This window comes from Sphaerodactylus townsendi, linkage group LG12 (genome assembly GCF_021028975.2).
Source record: "Sphaerodactylus townsendi isolate TG3544 linkage group LG12, MPM_Stown_v2.3, whole genome shotgun sequence".
NCBI lineage: Eukaryota > Metazoa > Chordata > Lepidosauria > Squamata > Sphaerodactylidae > Sphaerodactylus > Sphaerodactylus townsendi.
The window spans coordinates 17,681,381-17,698,850 of NC_059436.1; the positions used below are offsets into that span (position 1 = coordinate 17,681,381).

At 46.4% G+C, this 17,470-nt stretch overlaps 1 protein-coding gene across 2 annotated transcripts in view; it reads left to right on the plus strand.

Annotated features, from left to right (window-relative positions):
• Positions 1-17,256, plus strand: part of GLB1L2 (galactosidase beta 1 like 2) — a 63,528-nt gene extending 46,272 nt beyond the window's left edge. For both annotated transcript variants that reach the window (XM_048512511.1, XM_048512512.1), the window contains 6 exons: positions 745-816; positions 2,346-2,424; positions 5,671-5,758; positions 11,808-11,922; positions 13,509-13,625; positions 14,817-17,256. In XM_048512511.1, the coding sequence (XP_048368468.1) occupies positions 745-816; positions 2,346-2,424; positions 5,671-5,758; positions 11,808-11,922; positions 13,509-13,625; positions 14,817-14,903 (558 nt within the window). In that variant the 3' untranslated portion in view covers positions 14,904-17,256. The remainder of the gene's footprint in view (positions 1-744; positions 817-2,345; positions 2,425-5,670; positions 5,759-11,807; positions 11,923-13,508; positions 13,626-14,816) is intronic.
• The last annotated feature ends 214 nt before the right edge of the window (positions 17,257-17,470 follow it).

Genomic DNA, 17,470 nt, shown 5'->3' on the forward strand with positions numbered 1-17,470 from the left:
AAAGATGCTCCAGATCTTTACTGAAACTCATTGGATTTAATTGGTTAGTCTCCCTGGAAACCCCTCTCTACAACTGCTGGTTTGGGGGTGGAGGAGTTAGGGTTAGGGTTATTTTAAGGCAATTTTTGTTGTAGTTTTAATTGTTCTATTTTGTTGATTATGTTTTCATCGCATTTTTAAAAATTGTTTAAACTTCAGTAAGCCTGGAGATGCTAGTATGGGGAAGGGGTATAAATACTTATAAACAAAATAAATATCTCCAGCCAGTCACTCTGCTTCCAAAGATGGGAGTGCGCAGAACAGGGCCTCGAAAGTGAATCCGAAAGCATGGGCAAGATCACGTAGGAGAAGACAGACCTTCTGACACCTCAACCTTAAACTATTTAAGTCTCTAGTAGGCCCAGGTCCGTGGAACTGCACGGTAAAGCTTGTCTTAACCCCAGCGGAACATTTTTAAAGGAAAGTTGTTTTTCAAAATACGACTTTTAGCCATCTTAATGTAGCTGCTGATACCAGATACTTCAGATTCCTAAATTGTGTGTGCACCTGTGTGTCTTAGGTACCATTTAAACGATTATAGTAATAAGCTTACAGTCAAAGCTGGGAAGAGACCCCAGCAGTCCCAATTCTCTCCGGGCAGATCTGCGGCTCCCTCCCTATAGAACCCGCACCTTCAGAATCCTTCCCTAATCCTCTGGCTTTTTGTGATTGACAAATGAGGCACTGACTGTTTCTCTCCTGCAGGTGTTTGTTAATACCCAGTATATTGGCTACCTTGATTACACAATGCAAGACCTGCCAATTCCTAACGGACAGGTAAGCAGTCAGAGAGCTCAGTTGTAGGCAGAAGCGCCGGCAGTAGATTAACTGAAATGTTTGTGCTTCCCTAGCATCTTGGTTTAAGTTGTTGAGCGACAGGGCCTGAGCCAGACAAATAGGCTGGCGCAACGGAGTGTGGTGTGGTGGTTAAGAGTGGTGGACTCTTATCTGATGAACTGGATTTGATTCCCCACTCCTCCACATGAAACCTGCTGGGTGACCTTGGGCTGGTCCCAGTTCTCTCAGAACTCTCTCAGCCCCATCTGCCTCACAAGGTGTCTGTTGTGGGGAGAGGAAGGAAAGGAGTTTGTAAGCCCCTTTGAGCCTCCTACCAGAGAGAAAGGTGGGGTATAAATCCAGCCTCCTCTTCCTCCTGTCTGTCTGTTGAAATAGATCTCTGTCCATCCATACATCTATCCAACCAGCTCCCTATACGGCTTCAGTCCTGGATACCTGAGAGAACACATCTGCCCATATATTCCTGCCTAGGCACTGATATTGGAGAGGAAGGCCCACCTGGCTTTGCCACCCTCTTCGGGGGTGAGGGCAGCCCAGAGGGCCTTCTCTGTGGTGGCCCCTACACTGTGCAATGCCCTCCCTCTAGAGGTTTACCGGGTACCTACTCTCTTGGAACTTTGGCACCGGTGAAGACCATCCCACCGGGAGGGGGCCCTCAAAATGTCCATACACCCCTCCTTCTTTGTTTGGGTGGTATGGGTGTGGGAAATTTTAGATTGGGTTGGGTTTTTAGGATGGCGTTTTATTGTGATTTTACTGTTGTGGATTTTTATTGTGGTTTAACTGTTTTATGGCTTTTATTGTAACCCGATCTGAGACCACGGTAAAGGGTGGGGAATAAATGTACATAAATAGAAACAAACAGAATACTCCATGTCATTCAAGGCCGCGCATAGACATATTCTGCTTCAAACTTGCAGAATTTCAGAGCTGAGTCTTGCTCAAGAGCAGGGATGTCTTCGATTGCTTGCAAGGAGAAGCACTTCTAGGACAGCCCCCCACCCCCACTTGTAAGAATGTTGCTGTATTGTCAGCAGAGGACTCTGCCCTGAGCTGTTGGCTCCTCCCACTCGCTCCACACACCGGAGCATGCAAATGCTCTTCCCCCTGCTCAGAGTCCACCCACCCACCCCGCTCCTACTCCTAGCCTGTGAATGGTTTTTTTTGTGGGGTGGGGGATTTCCTATTCAATCATTGCTTGACATGCACTGTGTAGCTCAGACATCGTCGCCCCTCATGTCGCCAGATTAGTGAACTAGAGTGGAAAGGGAACTGGATGAACTTTGCTGTGTTATGCCTGTGGCGTGTTCATTGGGTACCAGACGCGCAATTTACGCAGCAGGGCAATCTAGAAGAAGCATGGGAAGAAATGCCTGACTCTGGTAGGAGGGCACAAAGGACAGGTATTAAAAGACCAGTGCCAATTCTACTGATAGCCGGAATGTCCACGGAGAGCATCTCAGTACCCAGTTTTCCCAGATCCAGCTGCATTCTAATTTTCTTTACAGGGGTACCGGCAGCTCCGGCTCCTAGTAGAGAACTGTGGGCGAGTCAATTACGGACCTATGCTGAACAACCAACGCAAAGGTGGGATCTCTTGTTCTCTTCTGCCTTTAACGTGGCTTTGTAGCTCTTCTCAATGTGCAGTGTGTTTCCCAACTCATTCTGCCTTGTACACATCTGATACAGTGGACCATTTATAATCCCAGCTATGAAAAATAGCGTACCCAGGCAATCCATATTCTGTGCCAAGAAAAGCTGAATCCATTACATGTAGAAAGAATTTTGCAACAGCCAGTGTAGTTTGATAATCTCTTCCTTCCCGAAAGATCTGCAATTTTCTCTGGGCTGGAAAACCAGCCAAATCCATTAATAAAGGAGAAATGGAACAAAATTCTGTAGTTATTAAATTTTGGGCTGTCTAGTAAACAGTGGGGCAAATGACCAATATCTCTGGATCACAACTACAGAATCTATCGAAAGGGATCTTTTGGTGCCATCCGTGCAATTCTGCAGCTGGAATAGCATTTGAACGAGCTAGTGTAAAAGCTCAACAGTGTATGAGAACCGTCAGTAAATCTGCATACCCTGAGTGTTGGTTAGATTATGGCTTCCCCAAGGATGAAGGGAAGCAAACTCTGTGAGCCCTTGTTCTGTTATTGAACAATTCTACGGCAGATGAATGCCTTAAAATCGTTCTTCTAATAAAGGACATGCATGGGCTGTCAATGTCGTTGGAGGAAATCCCCATCCACGTCGATCAAGAAATTACCAATTTCTGCCACGATGATTGATAAGTATCCATTCTCAGTTAAGACAGCCCTCCCAGATCCAATGGTGTAAAAAAATATCTTTAACCAAAAGTTAAAAACAGACACCCCTCTCCTTGCTTCCGGAGATCTTTCACCAAGTTCAGCTCCCTGTACCTTTCCCGCCACCCAACGGGGAACTCCTGTGATTCCAAAACAGTGGAATCCTGTGCAGAATCATGCAAAATGTACTTGCTTGCATCTTGCCTCTTATTTTTGCATGATGGATTCTGGGCAGAACACCCCCTCCCAACCAGTGGAAACTAATGACTGCAACTCCCCATCCCCACACCATTTCTAAGCAGAAAACACCTTTTATCCAAGAGAGGTGTTAATTAGCAAAGCACGTCTCAAGGGGTTTTGGAGGGGCTTCATCATTCTAAGACTGAGAGATGCTTAGGAACCCATTAAGATAGGTTGGTAGTAGGATTGCATTGCAGGGAGAACTTCAGGCTGAGATACCGGCTATAGTAAATTATCCTCATAAGTTTGTGGCCAAAGCCAAATTTGAACTTCAGATTCTGTAGTTCACGCCTCAGTCTTTTGGCCAAAGTAGTCGCTCCCCCTGCCTATTTAAAAGATGCATCTGCTTTTATTTAGGGTTTTTTTTGTAAATTGCATGTTTTTTATCAATAGACAAGCATCTTCCACGCCCACCATATCATCCCCAGCATGATTCTGGGTTTTCTTTTTATTCGAACAAGAATGGCAGACGTGATTGCTTAAGGCTGGGTCCACGTTAGTTTTTGGAAGGAAATGTCCAATCCAAATGGCTGCTCTGCTTTTTGGGCGACTGACGGCGCTTATTTCCAGAGTGCCGCTTGCATTTTGACAGTATGTTTTGGCTAGCATAACAGGTTTGCTTGTCACTGCTTTGCTTTTTACTCCTGACTATCAGTGACTGCTGCAGCTTTTGCCGTTTGCTTTGAAATCGGACAGATGGGAGTCAGGAGACGGGCCAGCCGCACAGAGCTACTCGCTCTGGGATTTTGGTATGGCTTGTGTTATGATGCCTGATGGGTGCGATCCGCTCTTGAGTGTACTGCTGCAAAATTCCTTGCTTGACTCTCCTGTCAGCATGACGCCCTTCTGGCTGGCTTTTTTTCCTTTGTGTGTGTATGTGTGCGATGATGTGAATTTGTCTGGAGTGCAGGAAGCTGATGGGAAGATCCAACCGCAGCAGCAATTCTCCATTCTTCGCTTGCTGCGGCTACAGACGCGCAGGCATCCACACTGGAAATGGAGCTCCCACATAAACATTTTCTGCACACTTTCCTCTATTCGCCACCATTTTTCATGCTGTAGACTTTTAAAGATCACTCATTGTTATAGAGCTGTAATGTTATAGCTGTATAGCAACTAGATTCAAGTCCAACAGGATCTTGTGTGTGTGCTATGTTTGGTTGAGTCATTTCCAACTTGTGGCGACTTTATGAATTAATTAATTTTTTAAATTAAACTTAATATGCCACCCATTCTCAGCCAAGGTCAGGCTCTGAGCAGCTTACAAAAGTTAAATGATACAATTAAACTTTGCAAAACTGATAATAATGCCAGTAATGAACTCCAGAATAGCCTATCCTTAACAGCTTTGCTCAAGTCTTATAAACTGAGGGCCATGACTTCCCTTCTAGGGTCAATCCATTTTACATTGGTGAAACCAACAAGATTTTGGGGCTATAAACTTTGGAGAGTCAGAGGACCCTTCATCAGACTGTAGCAATATATCAATTACTGATTTCTCTTTGAAGCGCTCCAGTGGCATGGTATAGCAAATGATCACAAAAAGACTGATGGACGGAGAATGGCACTAATGCGGGGGAAACCTTTCTCTTTGCCCCTTCCCCCCATTTCCTGGAACTGTGGAAAAAGACAGGCCTGAGTGTGCCTAGATCTCTTTTTCAAGACCAGGAGAAAGCTTGGAGATTCCTGGGCAAGAGGTTGGCAATGTGAGCCAGAAGCACTTCCTAATGAGTTCCTCAGGCCAAAGGGGTGTATTTTCACTCGGGCTGCACACACAGCAATTTCCTACTTTGCAAGCCCTGCGGAGCTTCCAAAGCAATTTGTGTTGCGGCAGGGCGGTCTGCTGTTCCAAGAAAAGGAGAAAAAAATCAAAACTCCCTGGTGGGTATTATAGCCGAGCCCTCACACGCGCCTGGAGTAGCTCTGTGGCCAGCCTGTTGTGGATCTGTCTTACCTTTTAATAACCAGTTAATCTGCTGCTTTTTGCAAAGCCCAGCAACATCAGCCAGGGAACTAAAATCTAGCATCTGCACAGGCAATGATTTTCTAGGGGTGGGGGGGAATAAAAGAAGGAAGAAGTTCAGTTTTGCTGTGATGCTAAAGCAAAGGCTGGGGCCAAAAGAACCCCCTTTTGCCCTACTAGAGCAGTGCAGTGGGTGGGCCCTAATCCCACAGTGGAGGAGGGCCAATTTCGGCTGCTCACTGGTTCATCTGCTGTCAGCTGCGATCCATCAGTTCCGCTGCTTCTCCGGTCCAGCATTTACCCTCTTTTCTCTTCCAGGCTTAATTGGTGACATCTTTCTCAACCAAACCTCCTTGAGGAATTTCAAGATTTACAGCCTGGAGATGAAACCTGGCTTCATGGAAAGGTTTGTGGGGGGTATCTATATAAATATATTTTCCCTTCCACCACCTCTCGTTTGTTTCCATCTTCTCCTTATTTATAGCAAACGCGCTTGGCAGAAGCGCAAGTTCTCGTTAGCGAGCCCACCTGCCAGAAAGCCGGCATCTGGCAAAGGATCAGCCTGACAAATCCCAACCGGAGAGCTGCGAGAAAGCTTTGCAGAGCACTGCAGTAGTGTTTTTTTCCGATTGACCTGCATTTCAGGCCTCTCCTCGGTTTCCCCTCGTGCTTGGCCAGGGGTTCAAGAGCCTGGCACTAGGAAGTCTGTGTAATGCAGAAACTGTGCAGCAATGCAGACAAATGGAAAGTCGCCTGCATTTTCCTCAGTTTTTTTTCAAAGAGGAGTCTCTTTGCAGGCTGCAGTCTTGCACCCAATTCTGTTTTTGTTTTTTTCTAATAAATGGAAGCAGCATTATGCCACCTCCCCAAGCAGAATATCGTGATCTTAACATGAATGTATTGTTTCCTGCATAATGCAATCTACTTTTATTAGGGACGGGTGCAAAGACAGGGAAGCCCCTGGAGAAATGCCTCCCCCTAAGGCTTACCAGCCTCCAGGTGAAGCCTGTCCATCTTCTGGAATTACAAATGGTCTCCAGATTACAGGGATCAATTTAACTGGTAAAAAAGGCTGCTTTGGAGGGTGGACTCGATCACATTATACTCTGCTGAGTTCTCTCTCCAGGCTCTGCCCCGAAATCTTCATGAATTTTCTAACCTGGGGCTGGTAACCCTAGGGGTGTAACTGACTAAAATGGCACCTGGGGCAAGCATGACAGCTCACCCCACCTGCCATTTGGCCAGGTCACTTGAGGGGTGTGTTGCCAAGCTGCTCCCCCACCCCCAAACTGTTTCCCTGCCCACATGGAGTTTGGAAGAAGGGGCACAGTTGAATGCTGAGTGGCCAGCGTGGGCTCGCCCAGCTCCTAATTCCATGTGGAGTTTGGGCAGGGCATAGCTGGGCGGGGGAGGGGGGGAGCTCAGCAGCACGTTCCCCATGTGACCTGGCCAAGTGGCACCCAGGGTTTTCCCCCCATGGTTATGCTACTGGGTAGCCCTGTCCCAAACCTAAATGCATGTTGCTCTTTCATTCACTATGGGCCCTTTGAATGTCCATTCAACCAGATCTGGAGACCAAGATGAGTACTTCTCAGTAGCTGGATTCCAGATGTCTAATGTAGGTCAACCTGTCTCCTCCTTAAGGTGTGGTCAGCCCCTGATTTCTTGTCTGAAACCTCCATATTTTAAAGAGCCCTTGATTCCAGACGATTCTGATGACCAAGTCCCAGATCTTTTCAGGAGAATTAGCAGGCTTCCAAGGCTTACCTCAGCAAGCAAGGGGAGATGAGAAGGTTGGTTGTCTGCAGCTTGCTTGCAGAGGAGCCACCTTGGTGGGACAGGCTTTGCCAGCTTTGTGTCTGCTAAGCAGTGGACAACACCAGTGGACAACACCACCCCAATAAGAATGGGGAAGAAACCCTCTTGTCCAGCTACGAATTCCAATTTACCCAGCATCTTCCCTAGTATCAGGAGCAAAACACAATAAGGTGGAAATCTCTGTGAGGGAAACAAACCTGCAAGGTTGAATGGGATTGTCCCAAGGAACTACTTCTCAGCTGCAGCAGACCAAAATTCCCTGAGTAAAGGGGCTGGTTGTCCTTCAGGACCAAGAGAACTCCCTCCACAGGAAGCCTTTGCAACCTGGCAACACATCATGTTCCCATCCCTACCTTCACTCCATCCTGCTTCTTGTAAAGAAGGAACAGCCAAGGAATCTCACATGTCAACGTCATCTTGTTAAAACATCTAGCATAGAAAACCAGACTGTCAGGGAGATGGGTGCAGCCTGGTTTTCTTTCTGACATACTGACTTTCTACCTGCAGGGCAAGATTTATTTATAGGGGAGAATGTTTCAACAAGTAAATGCCTCCCTGCAGCCCTAAATAACAGATTCCAGAGACTGTGTTAAATGTGGGAGGGACAGTGGCTTAGTGGTAGAACATCTGCAGAAAGGCCCGATATTTTCAGATCCCGATATTTTCTCTGAAGAGATTCAGGAATCAGGAAATATCTCTGAGATCCATGAGTGCCAGTTCCATTCAGAGGACTGAGCAAGCTGAACCACTGACCTGAGGTATCTTCATATGTTCACACGCCTCGTGAGCTAAATTGGTTACCTTCCGTGTGGAAAAACAAATCACCACACACTTTAGAATGCTGCCGTTTCCACAAAGGAAGATATAGCTCTCCTCTGAGAATGTGTTTTTCTCCTTTTTGGGAGTGCCTGTCTTGACAGAAAGATTGTGGATATCAAACTGTAGAAAAAGATGTTTTGGCACTTTGCGTTTGTAATCTGGTTGTTGAGACTGGGTCTGTCACTGTAGGCAAGCTGTTAAGTGACATTCCTGGCCAGAACAGGACTTACAGCAGAAAAACAGAAATATTTTTCAGTGGGCTCCTATTATTAGGAAGTGGTCACCTGATAGCTCTGTCAGGTGTATTTCGAAGCTTGGGGAAGATGAGCCAGATGTGGGAGGAGAGCTGTATGCTTGTGTGAAGGAACAGCATGTTTGCATTTTGGAATATATGGAAAGAGAAGCAGGCAAGATTTGTGAATTGGCAGAAGCAATTCAGGATTGTGCTGTCTCTCATTGACTCTGGCTCGTTATGCATGAGGCGCTTTCCGCGACACTCTTCAGTCTGCAGTGGGGTCACAGTCAGGTCTCCACATGTTTCCTTGTTTAAACACGAGGAAGTGCCCCACTGCCTGCTGCACGGCTTGCCTGCCCTCAATTCCAGTTGCTTCCCATCAGTCACAAGATTGACAACTTTTTTTAAAAAAGGCCCTTCAAATTGTATATTGATATTCTTCCACACCGCAGCCTCGTCCCCTCCGTCTGCTGCAATGCTGGAGAGCTCAGGAGGGAGGTGGGCCAGGAGCAATCGATCATTGGCGGTGGAGGAGATTGAGCAAGCCCCTACTTCCCCCCCCCCCCAAAAAAAATAAGGGAGCCTGGAGGGTGGGAAAAGGGGGAGGGAAGAAAAGGTTGGGGGGAGGCAAGGAGTTGAGGGTGGGGGGAGAGCAGGGAGACTGGAAGGATCAGAAACCCCGAAGCAAGGGAAAACATCGAGGTTTGCCTTCTCTCAGAAACCGTGGGTCTGCAGCACTGTAAATGAAAACTGTGCCACGAAGGAAACGTACCATCATTGTGTGGCAGAGCACCAGTGTATAATTGGCCCCTGTGTTAGAATCTGATGTGGGGACTCTTACCTGGAGAACTGGATTTGTTTCCCCTCTTCTCCACATGAAGCCTGCAGGCTGACCTTGCGCTAGTGACAGTTCTCTTAGAACTCTCTCAGCCCCACCTGCCTCACAAGGTGTCTGTTACAGGGAGAGGAAGGGAAAAGGAGTTTGTAAGATGTCTTGAGTCTCCTTACAGGAGAGACGGGCAGGGTATAAATTCCAGCTCTTCTTCTTCTAGTTCTGGTAAGTTAGTTTGCACCAAATTTGGTGTCATACTTCACGATTTGTATTGCTTAAGCAGAGTGTTAGAGAAAGAATAATAAACTGGCTCTTATGCAGAGGAAGACAGTTATAGCACAATCCAGAGAGGGGGCAAATCCTCCTCTGAAGGTGGTGCAGGCTTATGCGGGCGGATGTGCCCTCTCTGGGACACTTAGCCAGTGGAGGGACAAATGCGCCAGTGCCCTGCCATAACGAGGCCCTGGGACTCCCAGCCACAGTACCGAACTCCCCACATCCTGGAGATGTCCTGGCGGGGTGGGGCAGCGCCGACCTTAGTTGTCCTTCAACGCCTTCTCAGCCCTCTTATGATAGCAGGGCTGCCACTGGAGATACACCACAATTTTTGCAGCTATATCTCTATTCTCACTTATGGGGAAGTTTCAGATAGGATTTTTTGCAACCTTTTGGTGCTTCCTGCTCTGTGGGAAAGCCCTTTGGAGCAAGCAGAACGGCGCTCTGGATTGAGCTGCTAATTTTGAAAAACAGCTTACCTTAAAAGAAGAGTAGAAGTTCTTCCCAGAGCATTGCGGAGCACGCAAAGATAAGGTCTTGACTCGGGGCCTAAGCCCCAGCTATGTTCTTTGCCAATCTTCAAAGCCTTGCTAGATGTTGCATTTGCAATTTAAACTCTATTTGCGTTGCCAGCACGCGAGCCAGCCGAGGTTCTGCTGAGCCGGCGATCCTCCCAATAGCATTTTCTGATCCCCCAACACAGCCTCCGCGCATGCAGGGGAAGCTCTTCATTGGATTATGGGCCCCGAGTTGGTTACAGATTAGTAACCTCTGGGCATGTATGGAGCCATTTAATAAGGAACTGTACACAGCCCTTGAGAGCTGAGCCTGATTAGATTAAATGTGAAGTGACGCTTCCCGGCCCTCCAAAGAAACGCTGCCCTGCCGCCTTGCGCTGCCTTCTCGGATTCAGCGATGCTGGTTTCAAGCCTCTCCTTAAGGACTTTGGGCCTAAATGGGGGTCCCTAAATTTCAAAGGTCCCCTTTGAGCATTTTTTCCCCCACCTGAATGGTATCCTCAGGATTTGGAGATAGCAGCTGAGGAACTAGACAGGGGTGGAGAATGAATCCCCCTACATTTGTGAACCAAGATCATGCAGAAGGTGTGTGCGATTGTTTTTCATATTGAGCAAAAGCTGTTCTATTAACCAGAGGCAAGAGCGATTCGACTAGAATAACCAGAATAGATGGATGAAAGCCGAGGGCCGTTGTAGATGAAACTTGTAGTTCTGTGATCTTCTTTGCCAACTACTCCAAACGTTTTATACAGTGCATCCTCCAGGGAGGGGAGGGGGGCAATTTAAAGGGGTAGATGGTTGCCGGAGGAGAGATTCTGTTATGCACTAACCCTATTTTTCTGGTGTACAGATGCTGCACAGCTGTTGACCTATTTGAAATCCAGTATGAATGTATAGACTCACAGTAGGGGTTAATATTGTGATACCTGTGCTGGAGCATAAAAGAAATGTATAATTGAACCGAATTTATAAATGTTGGGGAAAATATTTGGAATATAATAATAAATGTGATTGAATACTGGATGATCAAACTGTGTTATTACAGAATATCATATTCTACTTAGGGCCAGACCAAAACCTTGGAAGGTCTGTGTATGGAATTCTCAGCATGGGATTTTTAAATCGTCACCACACAGGGCTCCAGTTCAGATAGTAAGCTGCCATAATCTTCCTTTTGAGAGCCAGCATGGTGTAGTGGTTGAGAGCAGTGTGCTCTAATCTGGAGAACCAGGTTTGATTCTCCATTCCTCCACATGAGCTCTTATCTGGTGAACTGGATTTGTTTCTGCACTTCTACATTCCTGCTGGGTGACATTGGGTTACTCATAGCTCTCTGAGAACTGTCTCAGCCCCACCTACCTCATGAGGTGCCTGTTGTGGGGAGAGGAAGGGAAAGGCGTTTGTGAGCCTCCTTGAGTCTTCTTACAGGAGGGAAAATGGGGTATAAATCCAAATTCCCCTTCTTCTTTTCAGAAAGGAAAACAAGACTTCTGGCTACAGATAACCATGTATATATTGGTATTATTTTGTGTTAATTTTTAGTGTGTTGGACCGCACCCCCAAGTACCATTTTGACAGGAGTTCCACACCTCTTATAAAACCAGGCTGTGATATATCTTGACCCAAATGTGTGTTGAAGTGTTGCCAATACATGCAAAAAAGGTAGTGAAACCCAGCATGTAAGACCACTAGATGTGAGTCCAGTCACACCTTAGCAACCAGCAAGTGTGAGCTTTCAAGGGTCAGAGTTATCTTTGTCAAGCTTTGACTCTTGAAAAAAAGTCATATGGTTGATCTCTAAGCTCTCGTACTATGGAGCAACATGGCTACCTCTGAAACCACCATGTAAGGAATTTACTGTATACAAATATACATGACAGTCTGTCCTCTGGAGTTATTCTCAGAGGAATTTTTGGATGGACTTCTGTTTTCTCAGCCGTTTCTTTCCCTCTCACAGCCTTCGAGAGTCCTCCTCTTGGAGCCCAGTTCCAGACAGTGTGGAGGGCCCTGCTTTCTTCCGAGGAACCCTACAAGTGCAATATATGCCTCAAGACACTTTCTTGAAGCTGGAGGTAAACTTTTGGTTATTTTGCAATGACGTTAGGGGAAATAATGTTTCGTGATCAGGGCCCTTTCTGGGGAGAGTGGTTACCTGACCAAGGTCACATCCTTTCTTCAGCTGCAAGCTCCTTGGAGAAAGGAATGCCATTGTCCAACATGACTGGGGATGTAGTAGAGCACGTTCCCTTACATCTGTGGCTTATTTTCTCACATGCTGCAGTTCCTTGCTCAGGGAATGTATCTGCCAGAATGCATACGTGTGATGCGGATCAAAATTGTCACGCTATCTCATGAGCACTGAAGGTGACTTAATTATGCAATTTTTAAAAAAGATAATGCAGACCTGATTCATTGTTATAGCTTGCATATTTCTCATGATTTGTAACAGGTTGTGCAGTTTTGTTTTTACCGTGCATTGTTTTTGAGGGGTGCGTGACATTCTGTCAATTTGAATTTTAAACCTGCTGCCTGCCCAGGACGCTGCCTGCAGTTGCAGGAGTGGATATTCGTTTTTATTATCACGCTGGGTATGGAAAAGAAGACAGAGAGAGGAGACCCCTAGTCATGGAACTCCATGTTGTGGATACCAGCAGAGTGCGATTTCTTGTTGCCCTCGGCAGAATTATTTGATAGTATGTAGAACTTGTGAAAGCCAGCATGGCGATGTGGTCAAGGCGTCGAACTTGAAGCTGGGAAACCCAAGCTCAAATCCCCACTTGTGCTGTGGAAGCTCCCTGGGTGACCTCGGGAGAGTCACACACCCTCAGCCAGCATGGTGTAGTGGTTAAGAGCAGGTGGATTCTAATCTGGAGAACTGGGTTTGATTCCCCACTCCTCCACCTAAGCGGCAGAGGCTTATCTGGTGAACCAGATGTGTTTCTGCACGCCTACATTCCTGCTGGGTGACTTTGGGCGAGTTACAGTTCCTTGGAACTCTCTCAGCCCCACCTGCCTCACAAGGTGTCAGTTGTGGGGAGGGGAAGGGAAAGGAGCTTGTAAGCCACCTTGAGTCTCCTTACAGGAGAGAAAGATGGGGGCATAAATCCAAACTCTTCTTCTTCAAGACTTTTCAGCCCTGACCCTGGCTAGTATTTGGACAGGGAGGCCTCCCAGAAATACAGGGGCGTGATGAGGAGGCAGGCCATCTCTGAATGTCTCTTGCCTTGGAAACTCCACCGTAAGTCAGCTATGACTTGATAGTAAAAAAAAAATGGCAGGTTTACTCTTCAGAACCTCCTTGGATTGTTAGGGTGATGGGAACCTCCCTGGCAACCTGATGAAGATCATTGCCATGTTGGAGTGCTCATGTGGTGTTCATTCCTTTAGATAAGATCATTCTTCCATCATACCTGCAATGTATTTGTGTAGCCTGGTGTTTTATTATGAGCCTGTAGTTACTCCCCCGTCATCCTCCACCATCCTTCGTGTCTCCAGGCTTTTCTCTGATGATAATAAACTGAGCTGCTGTTTGTATGAAGACGTCTGGACATTGTCCTCCCTGCTACAGCGAAAGACGTTACGTGGTGGCAGGAGAGGGATGTGGTGGCGGGCACAGCTGTGGTCCCGCTGAAGCCCCTGTTCTTTTTCTGCTTTGCAGGGTTGGGAAAAGGGTGTTGTGTTTGTCAATGGGAAGAACCTGGGCCGCTACTGGAAAATCGGCCCTCAAGAAACACTCTACCTCCCAAAGACATGGCTGCATCAAGGAGACAATGAGGTCAGTCACAGATTGTGAAAATAATCCATCAGGGGAAGGTTCTCACTTCGCCCTGTCCTGCTAGTTTTCTAGAGGCAGAAAGGATTGGATTGGAGCCACAGCGCTGTGCCTCATCAAAAGCGGTCCTCCGAGGGTGCTTTAAGGCTCCATTATGGGGGAAAGACCCATATTTGGGATGTCTTCCCCTCAACACCAGTGTCGAAATTGGTTCTGGAGGCCATTTTCAACGGAAACTGTTCCCTTAGAACCCTGGTCCATTTTACCCACCTTCTCCTTCTTCCACAGATGTTTTTTATCCAGCTTCCCTGTTAATGTTATCGTGTCAAGCCTTTCTATCTCAGTCTCCTCCCACAGAGGAGAAGCTGGTGGGAACTAGAGACAGGGCATTCTTCGTGGTAGCCCCCTTCTTTGGAAGTCCCTCCCCCTTGAGGGCTATCGGATGCCTACCCTATTAGCATGTAGTTGCCCGGTTAAAATATACCAACGTTTTAATTGTTCTTAGGTGAAACTTCATTGCCCTGCATTCCCCACCTGATGGATGTTTTTTATGACCTGCCTTTATGCTCATACCATTATTTTATGCGGTTGAAGTATTACCAGCGTGATGCAGTGGTTAAGAGCGGGAGAATTCTAATCTGCAGAACTGGGTTTGATTCCCTGTTCCTCCACATGAGCGGTGGACTCTTATCTGGTGAATTGAATTTGTTTTCCCCCCTCCTACACATGAAGCCATCTGGGTGAACTTGGGCTAGTCACAGTTCTCTCTGTAATCTCTCAGCCCCGCCTGCCTCACAGGGTGTCTGTTGTGGGGAAAGGAGTTTGTAAGCCGCTTTCAGATTCCTTACAGAAGAGAAAGGTATTAATCCAAACTCCTCCTCCTCCTCCTCTTCTGTGATTATAGACTGGAGTTTTTCATTACTGCGGAGAGTTTGTTTTTACTGAACTGTTCTGTTGTTTAAATTTGCATTTCTAATTTTTTTTAACCTTTTTAAAACTTTTTTTAACCTTTTACCTTTTTCTATCGTTAGCTGCCTTGCTTATATCTCTGGAGAGGCGTCATAACATGTTCTGTCTAAATAAGTAAAGGCACAATCTGGGTCTGATCTTGGGGCATTCAAGAAAAAAGAAAGGTCTTCTGTCATGATTTCTTTACTCTCAACACTTTTCCTTTCCGTCCTGTTTCTTCTCCAGATCGTGATTTTTGAAGAACGTGTTGCAGGCCGGATAATCCAGTCCGTGGACTTGCCTTTCTTAGGAAGGACCCATTATGTGGACTGAGCCGGGCCTTTTATCTGCCATCCCCCCGCCCCCCGTCTCAGCTCCCAATCGGTTCCTTTTCTATGTTGTTTGTGGGTATGCGTCTGAAACGAATTTGGGGTCACAAGATCTGGGGGCTGGCAGGGTCTGGTCTTCTTAAACCAGACGGACATACATGCCCCTTGCCAGTGAATTTGGGATGCTAACTCTAAATACTTGAAGCAGGGAAGTCCAAAGCCTTTCCAGCGGAGCTCACCACTTCTGCGAATCCTCTGACCTCGGCTCTCACAACGGTGCTGCGGATCTGGCAAGGGAGCAAGTCGGCACGGGCGATCAGTAATCTGCCAGGTTGAAGAAGCTCATCTCAGACTGACTGGATGTGGACTGGACACCACGTTGTTTGCAGCCGGAAGAGAGAGAAAAACATTTTGTGCAATAGACCGACTGGGGCATCCTGTGCTTTTCAGTCAACGGAACCCACTTTTACTGTGAAGGAAAGGAAATCTCTTCTTCCATTCTTAGGTGCCTGATTCAGTAATTGATCTGGCTGGGTAGAAAAGTAGCTTCCATGTTTTTTGCATTAATTCTAACAAGTTAAGCTGCGGGATTTTTACTGTTCAAAAAGCCCTCAAAGAGCCATGTGAATGTTGTGTACATAAATGCTGGGGGGGTGGGGGGAGGGAGTGGGCAGGGACAAGATGGAGTGTTTTCCTAGTTTTGAGGGCTTTCCCACATGGGGAAAAAAACCTTCCTTGAACGTCCTTGGCCTCTCAGGAAGAGCACTGCACTAAGCTTTTCTCACTCGAATACACGGTGCACAGTTTTAGTTTTAATATAGGAGACCAGTCAAAATCTGACATATCCCCCTGGTATGTTGAAGTCCTGTTCAGAACTAACACAACCACTTTAACCAGTGCTAGCTATATCTCTGGCAACTGGCATACAGTCCTCAGTGGTGTTATCTTTACTGGGCAAGTATTTTCACTTATTCTCAAATGTTTGACAGGGTTTCTGGGTTGGGGTCCAGCTCAGCCAGGTCAGATTGAAGCTGTCGTAAGACACCATAACAGAGGGGAGTATTTATTTAAGGCATGAGCTGCCCTCCCCTCCAGATTCTTAGCCTGAGATAGCACTTGTGGAGACAGAGGGCTGAATCCCATGAAATTTTTGACTTTAGGTTGCTATTTTTTTAAAAAAAAATGCCTTTGAACTGACATTTTAAAAGAGAGGAATACAAAACAAAGAAGTAACAGTGTGTTCTCTCTCTCATGCATACACACACAGAGAGGCCTCTGTTTCTTCTCCTCCTCCCGCAATGAGCACCCCCTTCCCCACAGAGATTTATTCTCAAGGCAAACATTGCCGATTCCCAAAGGCTCAAGATTTTCAGAAGCTTAACTCAGTGCCTCTTTTGAGAATATTTTGTTCTATTCCCTCCTTGCTAGAACAAGGTTCTCTTCTCTCCCTCCTCCCCCAGTCTTCCCACAGGGAGCTTTTAACCAAGTATATTTCACGGGTTCCCCTTTTCCTCCCGTGTCCTGCCCACGCACCTCTTCTGTCCATTTTGGCACTTGACCTTCTAGCAGCCACTGAGGCTGACAAGGGCTTTGATCTCTGCCTCCAAGGCTCCCTAGCCAGCAGACGCACACCAGCTGTTAAAAACCATATTTAATTTTATTTAACAAATTAAATACAGTTGAATTAAAACTGAGAATGGACAGTGCAGGTGGGAATATAGCCCACCCTCCCACCCAGTCTGTGTACCTTCTACTTGCTGTACCCCCTGCCCTCAAAGGCTTGGCAGAGCCAAGGCAAAGACCAGGTGCGTGCCTGAGGCCTTCCATCAGCAGAGAGCATATTTTGCAAACTCCCCCCAAAAAGAGGGCTGGTATTTCAGGATGCGGCCTTTTGATTGGATCTTTATGGTTTGCTGTTATCTGGCAGGGTTATTGTTGTCACCAATAAAACAGACATGCAAATAAAAGAGGACAACCATCGTCGGAAAGAACCCTTGTATCATAAGAGCTTGAGTCTTTTCTAAACGAAACACAAATGCCTCTCTATTCCCTTTGATAAAATAGATCGGGGTTTGAGTGTTCGAATGCTGCAGACTCTAGCTCTGGACCAAAGCCTACATGCTTAAGAGGTTCCTGGTATCCAGTATCTACATTTTGTTGCTGTAATCGGATTTTAGTTTTAATGCAGTTTCATTAAAAGTGATGATACACCATTTCAGAATTGGGACGAAAAAGTCTTATCACAACTTGGGGGCGGGGGTGGGGGGTGGGTGAAATCTCTCCAACTGATAGTTTGATGAATATGTCAAAAAAATTATAAATCTACTCCCCCCCCTCCCAATAAATGGTCTCTGTTATTTTGACTATTGGTTTTAAATGCCCGGAAGTATATAGAGATCCGTTGTTAGTTCAAAGAATGATTCGATTCCACACTGTCTTATGCATCATCATAGCTAGAGGTTAAGGGTTAAAAAAATAAGTGCATTTTTCCCTGTACAGGATTATCTTCTTTTTTCTATAGCTGGCAGGTATAATTGTGCTTTAAACTTTCTTTTTCATGTGTTTGAAGAG